Below are 15,153 nucleotides of genomic sequence, written 5' to 3'. Positions count from 1 at the left end.
GTTAGGTTAGAGGATGGGGACTCATGAGGAAGTTCAGTCCTGAGGCCACGATTGTAATAGTCCAGGGAGAATAGATCCAGAAACAAGACTAGGTCAACAGCAGTGAGGACAAGAGAAGAGGTTGTGATAAATCCAGAAGATAGAAGAAAAAAAAATTGTCAGTTCTTCGTGTTAGATTTGAAGTGGTTAGAATAAGGAAGAGGAATTCATGGTGGTTCATGTTTCCTGATCTGGAGCACAGTGGTGCCATCGTGAGTCTGAGGTGCTTTGGTGAATGTCGAGATGAGGATGCCCAGCTCTAAAGAGCAGAGTCCACTGAACAGATAAGTCTGGAACGATAGCTGAAACCATGGGGTGGATGTGCTTCCGAGCCGGCAGGTAGGCAGAGAGCACAGCTTGGGGGAGAATCCTGGGGCCACCAGCATGTAAAGAAAGGACAAGGGAAGAAGATGCTCTGAGATGGGAGGAGAGCCAAGTAGAAGTCATCCAGAAGTTCTAGAGTCATTGTCATTGGGCAAAGGTCAGGGAGTCCAAGGTCTGAATGGTTGGTGAGGAAGTAGAGACAGTGATGTAGGAAAATCTTTTAAGATGTTTGGCTGAGAAGGAATGGAGAGCTATAGGTGAGTAGCTGGAGGACAATGCAGGCTCAAGGGCTGGGAGTGACGTATACCTTCTGACACACTGGTATATTTTTGCATCTGTTCATTGTAAGCAGCACCAACCCACAAATAATTTTGAAGGTCATTATTTTTGAAGCTCATCAGTCACTCTGAATAAGTTAGAAATAGTATTCTCTGGGATACTCAATGGCAAAAATTAAATATGGCTCAAAAGCTTAAGGGAAAAAATATTTTTTCTTAAATTACTAGAAAAAAAGTGAAAGTGTTAGTCACTCAATCGTGTCTGACACCTTACAACCCCATGGACTGACAGCCCACCAGGCTCCTCTGTCTGTGGGATTATCCATCCTGGATACTGGAATGAGTTGCCATTCCCTTCTCCAGGGTATCTTCTGCACCCAGGGATCAAACTCTGGTCTCTTGTTTGTAGGCAGATTCTTTACTATCTAAGCCACCAGTCTTAAATTACCAGATGATGTTAAATATGAGACACTATGAAATACCATTTCACTTCTTTTCCTTATAAGTCAAAGCTGAAAAAGATGAATAGTAAATATTCAGTTGCTAATTTCTTATTTTTTTACCTTTAAAACATAAAGAGATCTTCCCTCATATGATTTTCCAATAGAGAACATGTGAATGAGACCTGAATGTGTTTTATTCAAATGATGCATCCAATTTTGAATCTAAAAGCAAATAAATTAAAACCATGTTAGACTCACACAATTATGGAGCTTTTAATAAACAAAAGGTAACAGAAATACAATAGGTCTTGGAACTCAAAAAGCATGTATGGAGTATAAAATTTAATGAAAATCCAATTTTGTAGCCTTAATTTTCTTCAACATACCAAAAATTACACTTTATTTTCTGCTCTCATATACAAGTGCTTTGTCTTCATATCGTTCCCTTTTTAAAGCATACCTTTCTACTACTATTTGTCATTAACGTCTTAATGGCAAAATTTTACAGAAAATTAATCCATGTATTCTGGATTCTTTTTAAAAAATAAAAATTTATTTCTTTCATCTCCAAGTGTTTAAGAGGGAAAGAAAGAAGTAAGCTTCAGAAAAACCATCCCAACTATTGGGATGTGCTATATTAAGTCCTATATATTGTAATTTACCACTGAACAGAAGATGCTAAGAAAAAGGCATTATCTTTTGCATTTAAGATTTAGTCTATCCAGCCCACATCAGAGGGCATACCGTGAATAATTTCCCCAGTAATAGCAATATACTGACACTGATCCATTCACACACATTTATCTGTCATCAGGAAAAGGTATATTTGAGATGGATAAATAAGGCATTTAGAAAGATGGGTAACATTTCTGACTTAAAAGCCCAATAAGGGAGGAAGGAAGTCACAAAAAAGTGTCCCACTGTTCCAAGATGTGTAAGAGTCTAAAAAAGATATTTGGAAAGTACTCATATTTTCCTTTTTTTCTATTGCTGTTTAGTCTAATGAGCACATGTACACACATACATTTATGTATATGTATGTATGACTGAGAAACTCAGCACACACACATGTATATGTACTTATCATATTAATATATTTTAAAATTTTGACCTTTTTCTAGTGTATGTTAATAGCACTTTAAAGTGTCAAGTTATCTAAATCCTTTTCATTGCTGCTAACTTCAAGCTTCTAAAAAGTATGTTTAAAACATAAATTATGTGGATATAATTTTGAAAGTCATTATCAAGAGAACCAAACATTCTCTTAAGAATATAACAGGATCTCATTACTTCTATGACTGGCATTCCTTTGCTCAATTCAGAATTCAGGGGAAGAATGAAAAAATGTATGTACTCATTCTTTATTTGTTCTGTCAACGACCCCCTGTTTGGAAGTCTCTGCTTGCCACTGGAGATACAGTGGTGAACAAGAAAGCAATGGCCAGCCCCCATGGCTCTTGCAGCTTATTAGGAGAGGAAGGCATTAATCAAGTACTTAGTCATAATTAAAAATGGTGTTAGCTATTACATCCATGTTCTATGGGTGCAGGTAATATGCTGGGGCTGGGACAGGGAGTTCTGACCCATCTAGGAGAGTAGAACCAACTCTCTTCTTGCACAAACTGAGATTTGAAGAATAATTAGTTGTTGCCCAGATGTATAGTAGCAGCAGTGGGATGGGTCCCTATGTTTTCCAGATAAAATAAGTAACAGCAGGCTAACAGGCCCTGAGGAGCCACACATGCAGTTTGGCTTTGGGGGGCTCAAATTTGCAGAGGGTATGCGGCCAACATCAAAATTCACTCCACTGCTCAGCCAAACCATTGCCCTCATACTCTGGCTAGCTCAACATTCCATGGATTTCCAGTTAGGGTTTATTACCATTATTACAGTTGGCCCTCCATATCTTTGGATGCTGAACTGGTGGATACTGAGGGCTGACTGAACCATGCCGTTATACACGAGGGACTTGAGTAACCAAAATTCTGGACTCCACAGGGGGTCCTGCACCCAATGTCCTTTGGATACCACAGGCTGACTATATAGCAGCATCACCACACTCTTCCATTGCACTTCCCCTGTCCATTGTAGGGGTGGGTTGGGTAAAGAACGTGAAATTAAAATTATTTTGCTACTTCTCGTATATACTTCACATATAAAATGCTTAATGGAAGAGAACTGAGGTGCCTGGACATTGTAAAAGCTTAAGTATTCTTCACATAACTTCTGCCTGTGTCCCTATGCTTCTCCTCAGTCCTGAGACCTGAATGATAAAGATGCACTTGAAAAAAAGCCACAAAATGTCCTTTGATTACATACTTCTTCTAAGGAGTGATAAACTTCATAATTATACCCAGAGAGGGATCTTCGACTTCTCCAGGCTGGCAAACTGCTTCCCTTTTCCAGTACTTTCTGAAGATCTTCTATGAGGATGCTGGATTTGAAATGATAGACATGATTAAATGGAGATAACATAAAAATGAGTCAAAAGAAAATCAGGACTGACATTTCTAAAAATACAAAATGTGGGGAAGATGTTCTTTTTCAGAAAATAACAACTCTTAAATAAATGGTATAATGAATATTAAATGTAAATTACAGAACAGATGTTCACAAGTAATAATTATACTAATACTAACCACCATTGATGAAGTAGCTACAAGAATGGAAGGATGGGAACACTTATATTTACTGAGCACCTACCAGGTGATAGGCACTGTGCTGTGTATTTTATGGGGTTGGTCAAAAGGTTTGTTCATGTTTTTCCAAAACATCTTACAGAAAAACCTGTCTGAACTTTTTGGTCATCCCAGTACATACATCAACTGAGTTAATAACTATAAAACCTACCTCATATGGTTATTTCCACTTTGCAAATGGGGAAACCAAGCCTCAAAAGGGTTAAGAACTTGCCAATGTCATTCTGCTAGTGATGCATAGCCAGAATTTGAACTTGGAACATGAACCCAAAACAGACTCAAGTCTGGTGTGACATTTTGAAAAATGAAACAAGACAAGTTCCTCCACTCCCTTGCCACAGCCTCCTTTTTAGCTGTTTCTATCTGTTCCTGTGCCTTTTGTCACGGAAAGACTTTCCTTATGTCGTTACCTAGCACACTTGACCCAGAGCTCAGAAAAGGGAAAGAAGCTGCCAGCTTCAAGAGGACACGGAAGAGGCAACCAGAGTCAGAAAAAGCTACTTTCACTGCCCGACAGTATCAAGGATGCCAAGAGAAGACAAGTTCAGGTAAGCAAAGACAAGTTCAGGTAAGCAAAGCGAATGCACTTGGGAATTGAAGGCTGTGGTCAGGGTTGGGGATTCCAGGGTCACTGAAATGTGTGGAATAGCTCCAGCTGCAGTCGTTAGTATCCTTGATGAGATGTCCAAGCTAGATATGGCTAGTTCCCCCAGTGTTCTCTCACCTCCTCCAACTAGAGCACCATGAAGTAACAAGATGCTCATTCATTTACTTAAAGATGTTAAAGAGCCTCTCAATGATTTTCCTGTTGTTGCTTGGTGATTTCAGTGCTATTAAAACAACATGTAATGGCATCTTTAAATGACTTTCAAAGTTGACCCATGTAAGTCACTTTATTCAAGAAATAAAAGACAATTTTTTTTGTCCACAAAAGAAGTAGATTTACTTAGGGTCATGCTGGGTGTAGGACATTCCTCTTGATTTACTCATTCGTTATTTACTGAGGACCCACTGTGGACAAAGCATTTAATCGGGAATTTATCATCAGCTTACTGTCCTTTTGGTTTCAATGTTTGACTTTAGAAACATCAAAAATCAAGGTAAGGTGGCATGGCACAGACTTGGTAAACTTGTTTGGTAGTTGCTTGCTGGGGCTCAAAATATGAGTGGAGTTTAAATTGTCAGTCTGAACATGATCTGTATTAGTTCTTTCTTTCTTCCCTAAGGAAACAAGTTATAGATGAAAGTAGCTTTGTATGGGTAAAGAATTTTACAGTATTGCCAGTGTGGCTGTAAAGAACCAAATGAACATCTTTGTCAATGTCCAGTCTTCTTGTGTTGTGAGCGAGTCTCGGGGGGGTCAAGAAAAATGCGAGTTTGATTAGAGATGAGATGGTTATAAATGGTCAACAAATTCCAGTTACTGCAGGCAGTCTTCAGCTATGATTCCCTCACCAGTACCATCTATCCATTTCTCCTGGATACTTTTATCTCTTTCAGGAAACTAAGGCGGGGATGGGGGGTGGGTAGTAAATAGACTTGCCAAAGCCAGCAAACTACAGAAGAACCTTCTTGTGAAGTTTCAATTTAAAAACATAAGACACACAAACACACAAAAGTTTTCAAAGGTATAAAGACCTTTACAGAAATGTTTACAAAATGAGGCTCTAGTGTATTGTTTTTGTATAATTTCCAAAGTGGGCAGACTTTTTAAATATAAACAAGCACAGATAATTTGTTTCCCCTTAAGGCAAGAGTGGGCTTCCCAGGAGACTCAGTGGTAAAGAAACTACCTACCCATGCAGGATATGCAAGAGATGCCAGTTCAATCCCTGGGTCTGGAAGGTCCCCTGGAGAAGGAAATGGTAACCCACTCCAGTATTCTTGCCCGGAGAATCCCACGGACAGAGGACCCTGGTGGGCTACAGTTCATGGGGTCGCAAAGATCAGACACGACTGAAGTGACTGAGCAGGCACAAGGTCATTCTCCATATTCATCACCAGAAAATTTCTGAAGTTCTGATGCTGGTCCATCTGTTTGTTTGGCACTGTACCCCTTCAAAAGCTAATATTTTCCCAGGAGTTTCGGTATGAAAAATCATGCTTCTGAATGAGTTCTTTATCATTATCAGTTGATAAATGACTTAACATATTACTAATAATATAATGAAATCCCCATTCAGAGAATAGTCAGAATAGTTCTAATTGATAATTTCTCCCATACAAGATTTACAGTAAAATTTTCTAACTAGTGTTGTAACCAAACTAAGAAAATTATGAAGTTTTTCAGTCTGACGTTGTGGAATCAATCTAGTTGGGTATTAGCTTCTCTGATGAATCAACACTTAAGCTTCTCAGTCTTGTTTTAAAATTTCCAGGTGCTCTCAATTGAGCTGGTCTTCGGAGCTCTGCTATCTATCCATTCATTTAAGCCAGTGATTCTCAAGATAGGCTGCTTTAAAAATCACCCACGAGTTTTAAAAAATATGCCACACTGAGCCCTACTTACACAAGAATCTCTGTGCAAAGGTATCAGGCCTTTCTGAAAGGCTCACAATGTGATTTTAATACATAGTCGAGCTCAAATTTAGGCTAACAATCTGGAAACCAGTAATTTAGACTAATTAATCTGGAAACTGACTGCTCTCAGTCTTCTCAGTTTACACATTAAATAAAAATGGAAGAAAGTATTAGAATATAGCCGGTCTTTGCATTCTCTTTCCTCCTGAGTATCCGTGCTGGGTGTGGTCAACAGCATCTATCCCTCCTCTCTCTTTGGACCTCTTGTTTTGAAAGGACTGGGAGACTGATAAGTACTTTTCCTTGACTCTCAAGTAACTATGGTTCTGGGTACGAATTTGTGAACCCTGCCAAAAGAGGAAGTTAAAAATCGGGCAGAGGCCATCTCCTGCTGGTGTGACCGTGTTGAGGTGGCAGAAACATGACTGTTAAGAGGCTGTCAGGTGTCTGGACTCAGATCTCTGGGGTCCACTCACCAGCTTCTTGACTTGAGAGGCAATTATGGTCACAAGAGTGGGGGCAGTTGTAGCCTGGGAACAGCTTCCTGACCGCCAGGCTGTCACACCAGGTCTGGCCCCATTTTTCTTGTCAAAGTGGCCAACTGGAAACCAGCAGATTGATGAGAGGCCCATGAAATGGGGTCCAAATGATTTTTTTTTTTTTAAACAGCTGTAGTTTCTTAGTTTCCTATGGCTGATTACTATTTCTATTCTAATCACGTGTGTGCTCAGTTGTGTCTGATTCTTTGCGACCCCATGGACTGTAGCCCTCCAGGTTCCTCTGACCATGGAATTCTCCAGGCAAGAATACTGGAGTCGGTTGCCATTTTCTTCTCCAGGGGATCTTCCTGACCTAGGGATAGAACCCACGTCTCTTGCATCCCTGCATTGGCAGGCAGATTCTTTACCACTGTGCCACCTGGATGTCCCAATGTATAGCATATACTTCCTTAAAAAGTCAATGAACATGCTAAAGTGTACTGTATCAAGCCTTTTTAATGTGATTATATCTTCATTGAGTTGTTTTCCTTTTGAAATAGTCAAAGATTTTTTCTAGATCTATTAAGAACTTTATACAAGTGATGATATCACTTAGTGCAAAATCACCTCCCCAAAGCTTCTAGGGTGGACAGGGAGTGAGTGTCAGACTTTGAAATTCCATTACCATTTTTTTTTAACAGGTATTTAATTTACAAAAGTATTGAAATTTTTTGTGGCAAAAGGAATCATTTCCTAGGTCATGTCATTAAGAGGGGTTGATCACCCAGGGGCTAGACACATGAGGTCACATTGTCTCTACTATAAAGATGAGTATATCTATATATTATGTATAGTTGTACAGAGTAAATTATAATCTTTGGAAAATACCCCAGGCTACAATAATATAACTCAATTAGAATGATCTCTACCTACCAGCCCTGGGGAATTTAATTGACTTACATATAATTATCTTCATGCCAACAAAATGAATAATTGTAAATGATTGCTTTCCAGGAGGAGACCACTGGTTTAAAACTCTCATTTTTTAAAACTCTCTTCTCTGTGGTATAAAGGGTGATATTTTATTCTATAGCAGTTCCACATGACCTATGCTTAATGAAAATAGACACTTGTTACAATAACTTGTATATTGTTTTCTTCCAAATAATAATTAATGAAGCATTTGAGTTTTTTTATTGAGGACCTATAGAAACAAGCTCTTCCCTACTAGGCATTCAGAGAATTAAAGCCTGTAGTCAGAGCTACAGCCATGACTAAAATGTGTTCAATATGAACAATGGTTTTATGCACAGCTGTGACTCTACCCTGTTATGGAGGCACAGATAAAATACTTTTCTGCAAAAAGCCATCAGTACTTTCATAAAGCTGTGCCTATCGCTCTGAGAGTCAAATATCTCCGGGGCCAGGAAAGGATGTTACTGCCCCATTAAACCCTCTGTCCCAGGCTTTCACAGAGACTAGAGCTCTCTCCCTTGACTGAGAGAGCCATGAACCCTTCCTGGGCCTCACCAGGGATCTCTGTGCCAGTTCTGGCAGTAAAAACACTAGCTTAAAAGTTGGAGTAGTTGAGAGGTTGTGTGTGCTCATCATGTCTGGCTCTGCGACCTCATGGACTGTAGCCAGCCGGGCTCCTCTGTCCATGGGATTTTCCAGGCAAGAATACTGGAGTGGGTTGCCATTTCCTTCTCCAGGTGATCTTCCTGACCCAGAGATCGAACCTGCATCTTTTGTGTCTCCTGTACCAGCAGGCAGGTTCTTTACCACTAGCAGCACCTGGTTAGTCATCTACAATTGTGGCCAAAATCATAGGATTCCAAACCAAGAGTAAGTCACTCCTTCCCATCTCACTCATTCACCAGCCTGCATTTCTCCCCCCAGATTTTGCACTTTCTCTCCATCTCTTCCCCCAACCTTTGCTTTTGTGCCCTCTGGAATTCTCTTTGATCGTAAATAAAATTCCTACATTCTCCAGTCTCTTTAGGGAACTCCCTCTTCTCATATTCTTGCACCAGAAGAAACTGGACTCTTTTAAGGACACAGACTCTTGGGTAACTTTCTCTACTCCTACTTCATCAGCATCCTCCTGGGTACCATTGGTACTGCTCTGTTAACCTTCTAACTTCCAGGAAAAGCTCACCCTCCCTTCAGCATTGTGCCATTCCTGGTTGCTTACCTCTAACTCCCTGCTACTTTCTGTGTCAGGAACACATTCTCTTTCCCCACCTCCAATCTTGCCATCAGCCAAGGAAATTCAAGATTGCTGAGGTGGCTTTATGGTGATTAACCTCACTCTCTCTTGACTGCATCAGCCTCAACGATCTCCATTCCACTTCAGCCATCTCCTTCATTGCTACCCCTATGATCCTGTCACCAGCCACAAGTATTCTACTCCAGAACTCTCAATGTCCAGCAGCCTACACTTTATCAAAACGTGTTTCCTTCCAACTTGTTGCCCTCAGTCACACTAAACCTGTTTTCACTGTAAATATCTTAATGCCCTGATTCTTCCATTTTGTTCCATCATTAAAAAAATTTTTTTTATTGGAGTATAGTTGCTTTACAAAGTTGTCAGTTTCTGCTGTACAGCAAAGTGAATCAGTTAAACACATATCCACTTTTTAGATTCTTTTCCCATATAGGTCATTACCGACTATTGCGTAGAGTGCCCTGTGCTATACAGTTAGGTCCTTTGTTGTTGTTTAATCGCTAAGTCATGTCCAACACTTTTTTGACCCCATGGACTGTAGCCCTCCAGGCTCTTCTGTCCATGAGATTTCCCAGGCAAGAATATTGGAGTGGGTTGCCATTTCCTTCTCCAGGGGATCTTCCTTACCCAGTGATTGAACCTGTGTCTCTTGTATCCCCTGCATTGGTAGGCGGATTCTTTACCACTGAGTCACAGTAGATCCTTATTAGTCATCTAGTTTATTTATAGTAGTGTGCACATGTCATTCACTATGGAGAACAGTATGGAGGATCCTTAAAAAACTAATAGAGTTACCATATGTCCAGCAATCCCATTCCTGGGCATGTATCTGAAGAAACCATAATTCAAAAAAGTAACATGCACCCTAATGTTCCATCATTCTTCCTAGAGCCTCCACTGATCTAGACTATCCAGATTAGACCCCATGGATGAATACTTGAGCTAGCATCTCACTAGAAACCTTAACTTTCTTGTCACCGTGTGCTTTTTGTGGTTCTAACCAGCAAAACGGCTCTGTATCAGTGCGGCAATCTTTCTTCTCTGCAGCAACCACTTTTATTGGTTCCTATCCCAGTTTTTTTCTTGGCAACACTCTTTAACCCCTATTTCTTTATTCTAAGTAGATAAATTTTGCTTCTCAGTTCATCCAGAAAACTGGGCTATTAGTTATGATCTCTTGCCCTGTTTCCCTGGTGACTCAACTGGAAAGAATCCACCTGCAATGCACAAGTCCTGGGTTCGATCCCTGAGTGAGGAAGATCCTCTGAAGAAGGAAATGGCTACCCCTGAAGTATTCTTGCCTGGAGAATTCCATGGACAGAGGAGCCAGGTGAGCAAGTCCATGGGGTCACAAGTCAGACATGACTGAGCCACTACCACTGCTACTACTACAGTCTCTTTAACCTGCTGACTGTCTTTGCCACAGTCTTAACTAGACCCACACTTACCTCTCTGGTCTTATAAAGTACTTTTCCTACCATTTAAAACTACTCCCTCACCTGTGCATTCTGTCATTCATCATCAGTTGCCTCCTTCCCTGCTGGTCACAGTGCCTTCAGGCCACAGTTGCCCCCTACCCACACTCCAAATCTCAGGCAGTCACTGAATTAGCATCTTCCTCATCTCTGCCCTCTCCCTGTTGTAACTAAGAGTCACAGAATAGTCTGCTCTGTGCTGTGTTCTCACACTATGTTCACTTCTCTGTCTTCTGCTCCTGATACTCTAATCCTATCATTAGGGTTACCAGTGCAACTTCCATTGCCAAATCCAAAGGTTTTCTTGCAGTCCCTTTCTTGCAGATCACTGTGGCATCAGGTCCCACTGCCATCCCTTATCTCAAAAGATTTTGTTTCTTATTTGATGATTGGGACTATCTTCCAGCAGTTCCACACTCACTGCTTAACTAATACTGTAAAAAAACTCAAATTATTCAAATCTATCCACTTGGTCACCAAAGACAGAAAACTTGGAATCACCTGAGAGTTCTTCCTCTTCTACCTATATCCCAACAAATGCAGAGTCCAGGTGGTTTTGCTTCTGAAAGATTGTTTGGAATTCTCCTTTGATCCCGCCACTCTGGTCCTGACTCAGGGTCCTCATTCTCTTGCCTGGATTACTGCTGTAGTCTCCTCCTACCCCACCACCCAGCTACATGTGGCTCCCTTGCTCACATCCTACAATTGTGCAGCATCACCCATAAGATAGGTCTGAGTTCCTAACTCTGAACAGCAGCTTCCCACAACCTGGCCCCTCGCCCGACTTCTCGGGCACCTTGTCTTCCTACTCCCTGACCTGCACCAGTTCCCTGAGTACATACTGTGTTGCTTCTCGCCTTTGCTTGCATTTTCCCCTCTGCCTTCAAGGTCCCAAGTCTCATCCTTTGTCCAACTGATGCAGCTCCTGCAGAGTCTGGCTTTTGTCTGCCCGTCTCCGCATATACCTTCTAGGTGTGGATAAACTTCTCTCTTCTTCTCACACAGTAAATCCCTCCCACATGTACACTGATTACTTAAGTGAATGATAGAGAAGTGTGGTTGCTCCCCCTCCACCATTACACTAAGAAAGAAGCTCATGACTGGCAAACAGAACTGTGCCATATCTATGCTGGCTTCCCCAATGTGAAAAACAGAACCTGAAACACTATTGTTGGCACTTAAGACATAACCTAAATAAAGTTGCCATTCAGTTCAATTGAGTATAAATGAATTAAGCAATCAAAGAGCACGCTTACTTGTACTGGATGTTGGCTTCCTGCAGGAAGGTTAACAGGGCTCGGGAGCCATTGTGGGGAACGTGGACGTCGGTGACTGTTCCCTGTGATATCTGGGAGACACCTCCAGGCTGCCACAGGTCCACCTGTAGTGCAGGAACCAACCTATAATTCACAGTCAATGTCGGTGGGGAAAGATCCATGTCACAGTGTCAAACACATCATTTTGTTGGCTTACAGCAATACTAAAGCCATTTTAGAATTAGGCTCAAGTCTTTCATCATCAGGGTCAAACTCTCAATTGATTCTGAATTTAGTGTCCAAGTGATATCACATCCATATAGAATCTGATCATAATTTACAAGTAATAAATACCAATCTATTAGTCATAAGAAAAAAATGAGATAAACTAGTTTTAAGTATGACTTTGATATTGTTTAAAATACCTTGGCCACCTCATGCGATGAGTTGACTCACTGGAAAAGAGTCTGATGCTGGGAGGGATTGGGGGTGGGAGGAGACGGGGACGACAGAGAATGAGATGGCTGGATGGCATCACCGACTCGATGGACATGAGTTTGAGTGAACTCTGGGAGTTGATGATGGACAGGGAGGCCTGGCGTGCTGTGATTCATGGGGTTGCAAAGAGTCGGATACGACTGAGCAACTGAACTGAACTGAACTGAATGCTTGCATAATAGCAAGAAAGAGGAATACATAGATGACCCTTCATCCTACTATAAAGCAGATTGTGGTCCCTTGACAACATTCGTTATCTTTAGATGGAGCGCTCTCGTAATGCTGCCTCCTTCCATGATGCAAGCTTGTTCACTGATTCATACTCAGCTTTCACATGCCAATAGAAACATCCCTTTCTCAGGGGGTGGTAGGGAGCAGGGCACTTGTCATCCAGGGCAGGGCTCCTTGTCACAGTTCTTAGAGAATCTCATGTGTCTTTTATCATGTGTGCCTTTGCCCAGAATGTAAGCTCCATGAGGGCAAAGGATTTGTCCATTGAGTTACCAACCCATTCCAAGTGCCTGGCATGGTGCCTTGTGCATCTTAGCAACTCAGTCATTATTTGCTGCATAAGTGCAGACCCTGCGGGGTAACTGACTACAGATTCATCTCTCATTCAGTGTTTTGCAGGAAAGCAAAAGATCACTGTTTGGCTTACAGTAGAGCATGTGGTACACTGTCTAGTGCTCTGTGCCTAGTAGGAATTGCACATTCATTGAAAGAATGAATTGAACTCAGCTGGAGGAGAGCCTCAGTTCTATACAAGCCAAGAGCTGCACTTTCAGTAAGGCACAGTTTGTCTTTACAGGTCATGTCCATGTCTTCTGTTTGGGACTCCCTCTTCCTGCATTTCTGCTCTTGATCAGTTACAGGATCATGCAACCCTCACTCAGTTGTGCCTTTGTGAACCCATGGACTGTAGTCCACCAGGCTCCACCATCCATGAAATTCTCCAGGCAAGAATACTAGAGCAGGTTGCTGTTTCCTTCTCTAGGGGATCTTCCTAACCCAGGGATTGAACCCGGGTCTCCTGCATTGCAGGCAGATTTTTTACCATCTGAGCTACCAGGGAAGCCCCCTGAAACAGAGGCATTTATTTTGGGGACAAAAAGAGTTTACCTGTTTTCTTTCAGGCAGCTGACTCCTCCACCAACTTGCAAGGGCAAGCCTAACGCAGCTAATGTGCCAGTCCAACAAGCATAGGACGACAGAAGTGTGGGGTTGGGAGGGTGCTGAGAGGTCATTTGATCCATCTGCCAGCCCTTGGGCAAGGATGCGTCCAGGCCTGGACCAGATTGTCCCCAACTGATGCATCTAAACCACATCTTGTATGTTTCACAAAGATAAGCGTCAATGCTATCCTAATTTAACTCATATCCACATTTAACCAGATTGTCAGACATTTTCTTAATCCCTTACACTTTTTTTTTTCTTGTTCCATTCTTCAGTGGGGAATGACTGGTTTCTTGCTTCTGTGAGACAAAGTACCTTTCTGTCTTCCACTTTTCCTTATATGTTAAGACTTTCTAATCTTTTAATCATCTTTGCCTCTAAACCCATTACAGAGACAGATCTTGCTATTAAGGTGTATCACCTAATACCTGTGTAGATGAGGAAATAGTGCTGTATTTAGAGGGTGGAGAGCCACAGGAACCTGAAATATCTGAATAACCACTCTGGTGATGAGTCTGTGAGTGCTGTTTTCTGGGGCATATGCTAAAATAAGAAGCCTCATTCTACAGAAGAGAGTGTAGCTTCTCCATAGGAAAATTCCATGGAAGAAACATCCCCTACTGCCTGACCTGGAGAAGCCTTCCTAGGAAATGTCACCAGGAAGCAGTTGGTCTAAAAGAAACCAACAAAAAAGAACCTTCAAAAATCAGGAAGTGTATTTTGTTTTGGTATTAGTAAACTAAAATGAATTATCAGATTTTTCTTCAGTAATGTTTCAGGGAAAGGGTACTTGGGTAAATAACATGGATATTTCAGTCTTGGGTGGCGGCTGACGCCTACACTAAGATACAGGAGACTCCTACGTCTAAGTTATAGTAATACTCCTGTAATACTCACATGAGATTTGCAAAGTGCCACCCACTATATAGGTCATTCTAATCTTTTCTATCGGAGAAGGCAATGGCAAGCCACTCCAGTACTCTTGCCTAGAAAATCCCATGGATGGAGGAGCCTGGTAGGCTGCAGTCCATGGGGTCGCTAGGGGTCGGACAGACTGAGCGACTTCACTTTCTCTTTTCACTTTCACACATTGGAGAAGGAAATGGCAACCCACTCCAGTGTTCTTGCCTGGAGAATCCCAGGGACGGGGGAGCCTGGTGGGCTTCCGTCTATGGGGTCACACAGAGTCGGACACGACTGAAGTGACTTAGCAGCAGCAGCAGCAGCAATCTTTTCTATAAGACCTTGGGAAACGAGTTAATTGTAGATACATTTCATGAACAAGAAGACTCAGGTTCAGAGAGGCAAAGTCCTTTCCCAAGGATGCAGGGCTACCGAATGGTATTATTGAATGTGCTTAACTCCAGTACCCATCATTTACTGACTGGGTTAAGTATCTCCAGGATTTCCTGCAACTATCCCAGAACTAGAAACAACTTCCAATTTCCTGCCTTAATGTTCAAGAGGGTCTGCTTGGTGGCTTTCACATCCTGGTCTTTCCCACTAAGGGCTTTTTGCCCTGTGAATTCTATATGCAGGTATTTCAAAGTTCAAATCAGTCCACTGTGGGCAGGTTACCATCAGTCATTTCCTCAGGGCCTGATCCCATCTGGATGAAGTGATGAACTGGCTCTGAGCAGAAAAACTGGGTGACCCTGGATAGTGACCACAACATAGAATTAGCAACCTGGTCAGGATAGCCTAAGGCTGTTTGCAGACCAACTGTCTCAGGTCTTTACTGC

General features: G+C 41.8%; 1 protein-coding gene across 1 annotated transcript in view; it reads right to left on the bottom strand.

The window, feature by feature from the left end:
* The window catches only part of CPA6 (carboxypeptidase A6), a 381,349-nt gene that overhangs the window by 84,612 nt on the left and 281,584 nt on the right, over positions 1-15,153 (bottom strand). Inside the window, exons 6-8 of the mRNA XM_088844585.1 lie at positions 11,741-11,865; positions 3,404-3,518; positions 1,205-1,306 (exon numbers count right to left, since the gene is read on the bottom strand). Coding sequence (XP_088700711.1) covers positions 1,205-1,306; positions 3,404-3,518; positions 11,741-11,865 — 342 coding nt within the window. The remainder of the gene's footprint in view (positions 1-1,204; positions 1,307-3,403; positions 3,519-11,740; positions 11,866-15,153) is intronic.

This window comes from Moschus berezovskii, chromosome 16 (genome assembly GCF_049115385.1).
Source record: "Moschus berezovskii isolate FMDL1 chromosome 16, NW_MosBer_1.0, whole genome shotgun sequence".
NCBI lineage: Eukaryota > Metazoa > Chordata > Mammalia > Artiodactyla > Moschidae > Moschus > Moschus berezovskii.
Note: the sequence above shows the minus strand (reverse complement) of the source record. Positions and strands in the feature narration are given on the sequence as shown.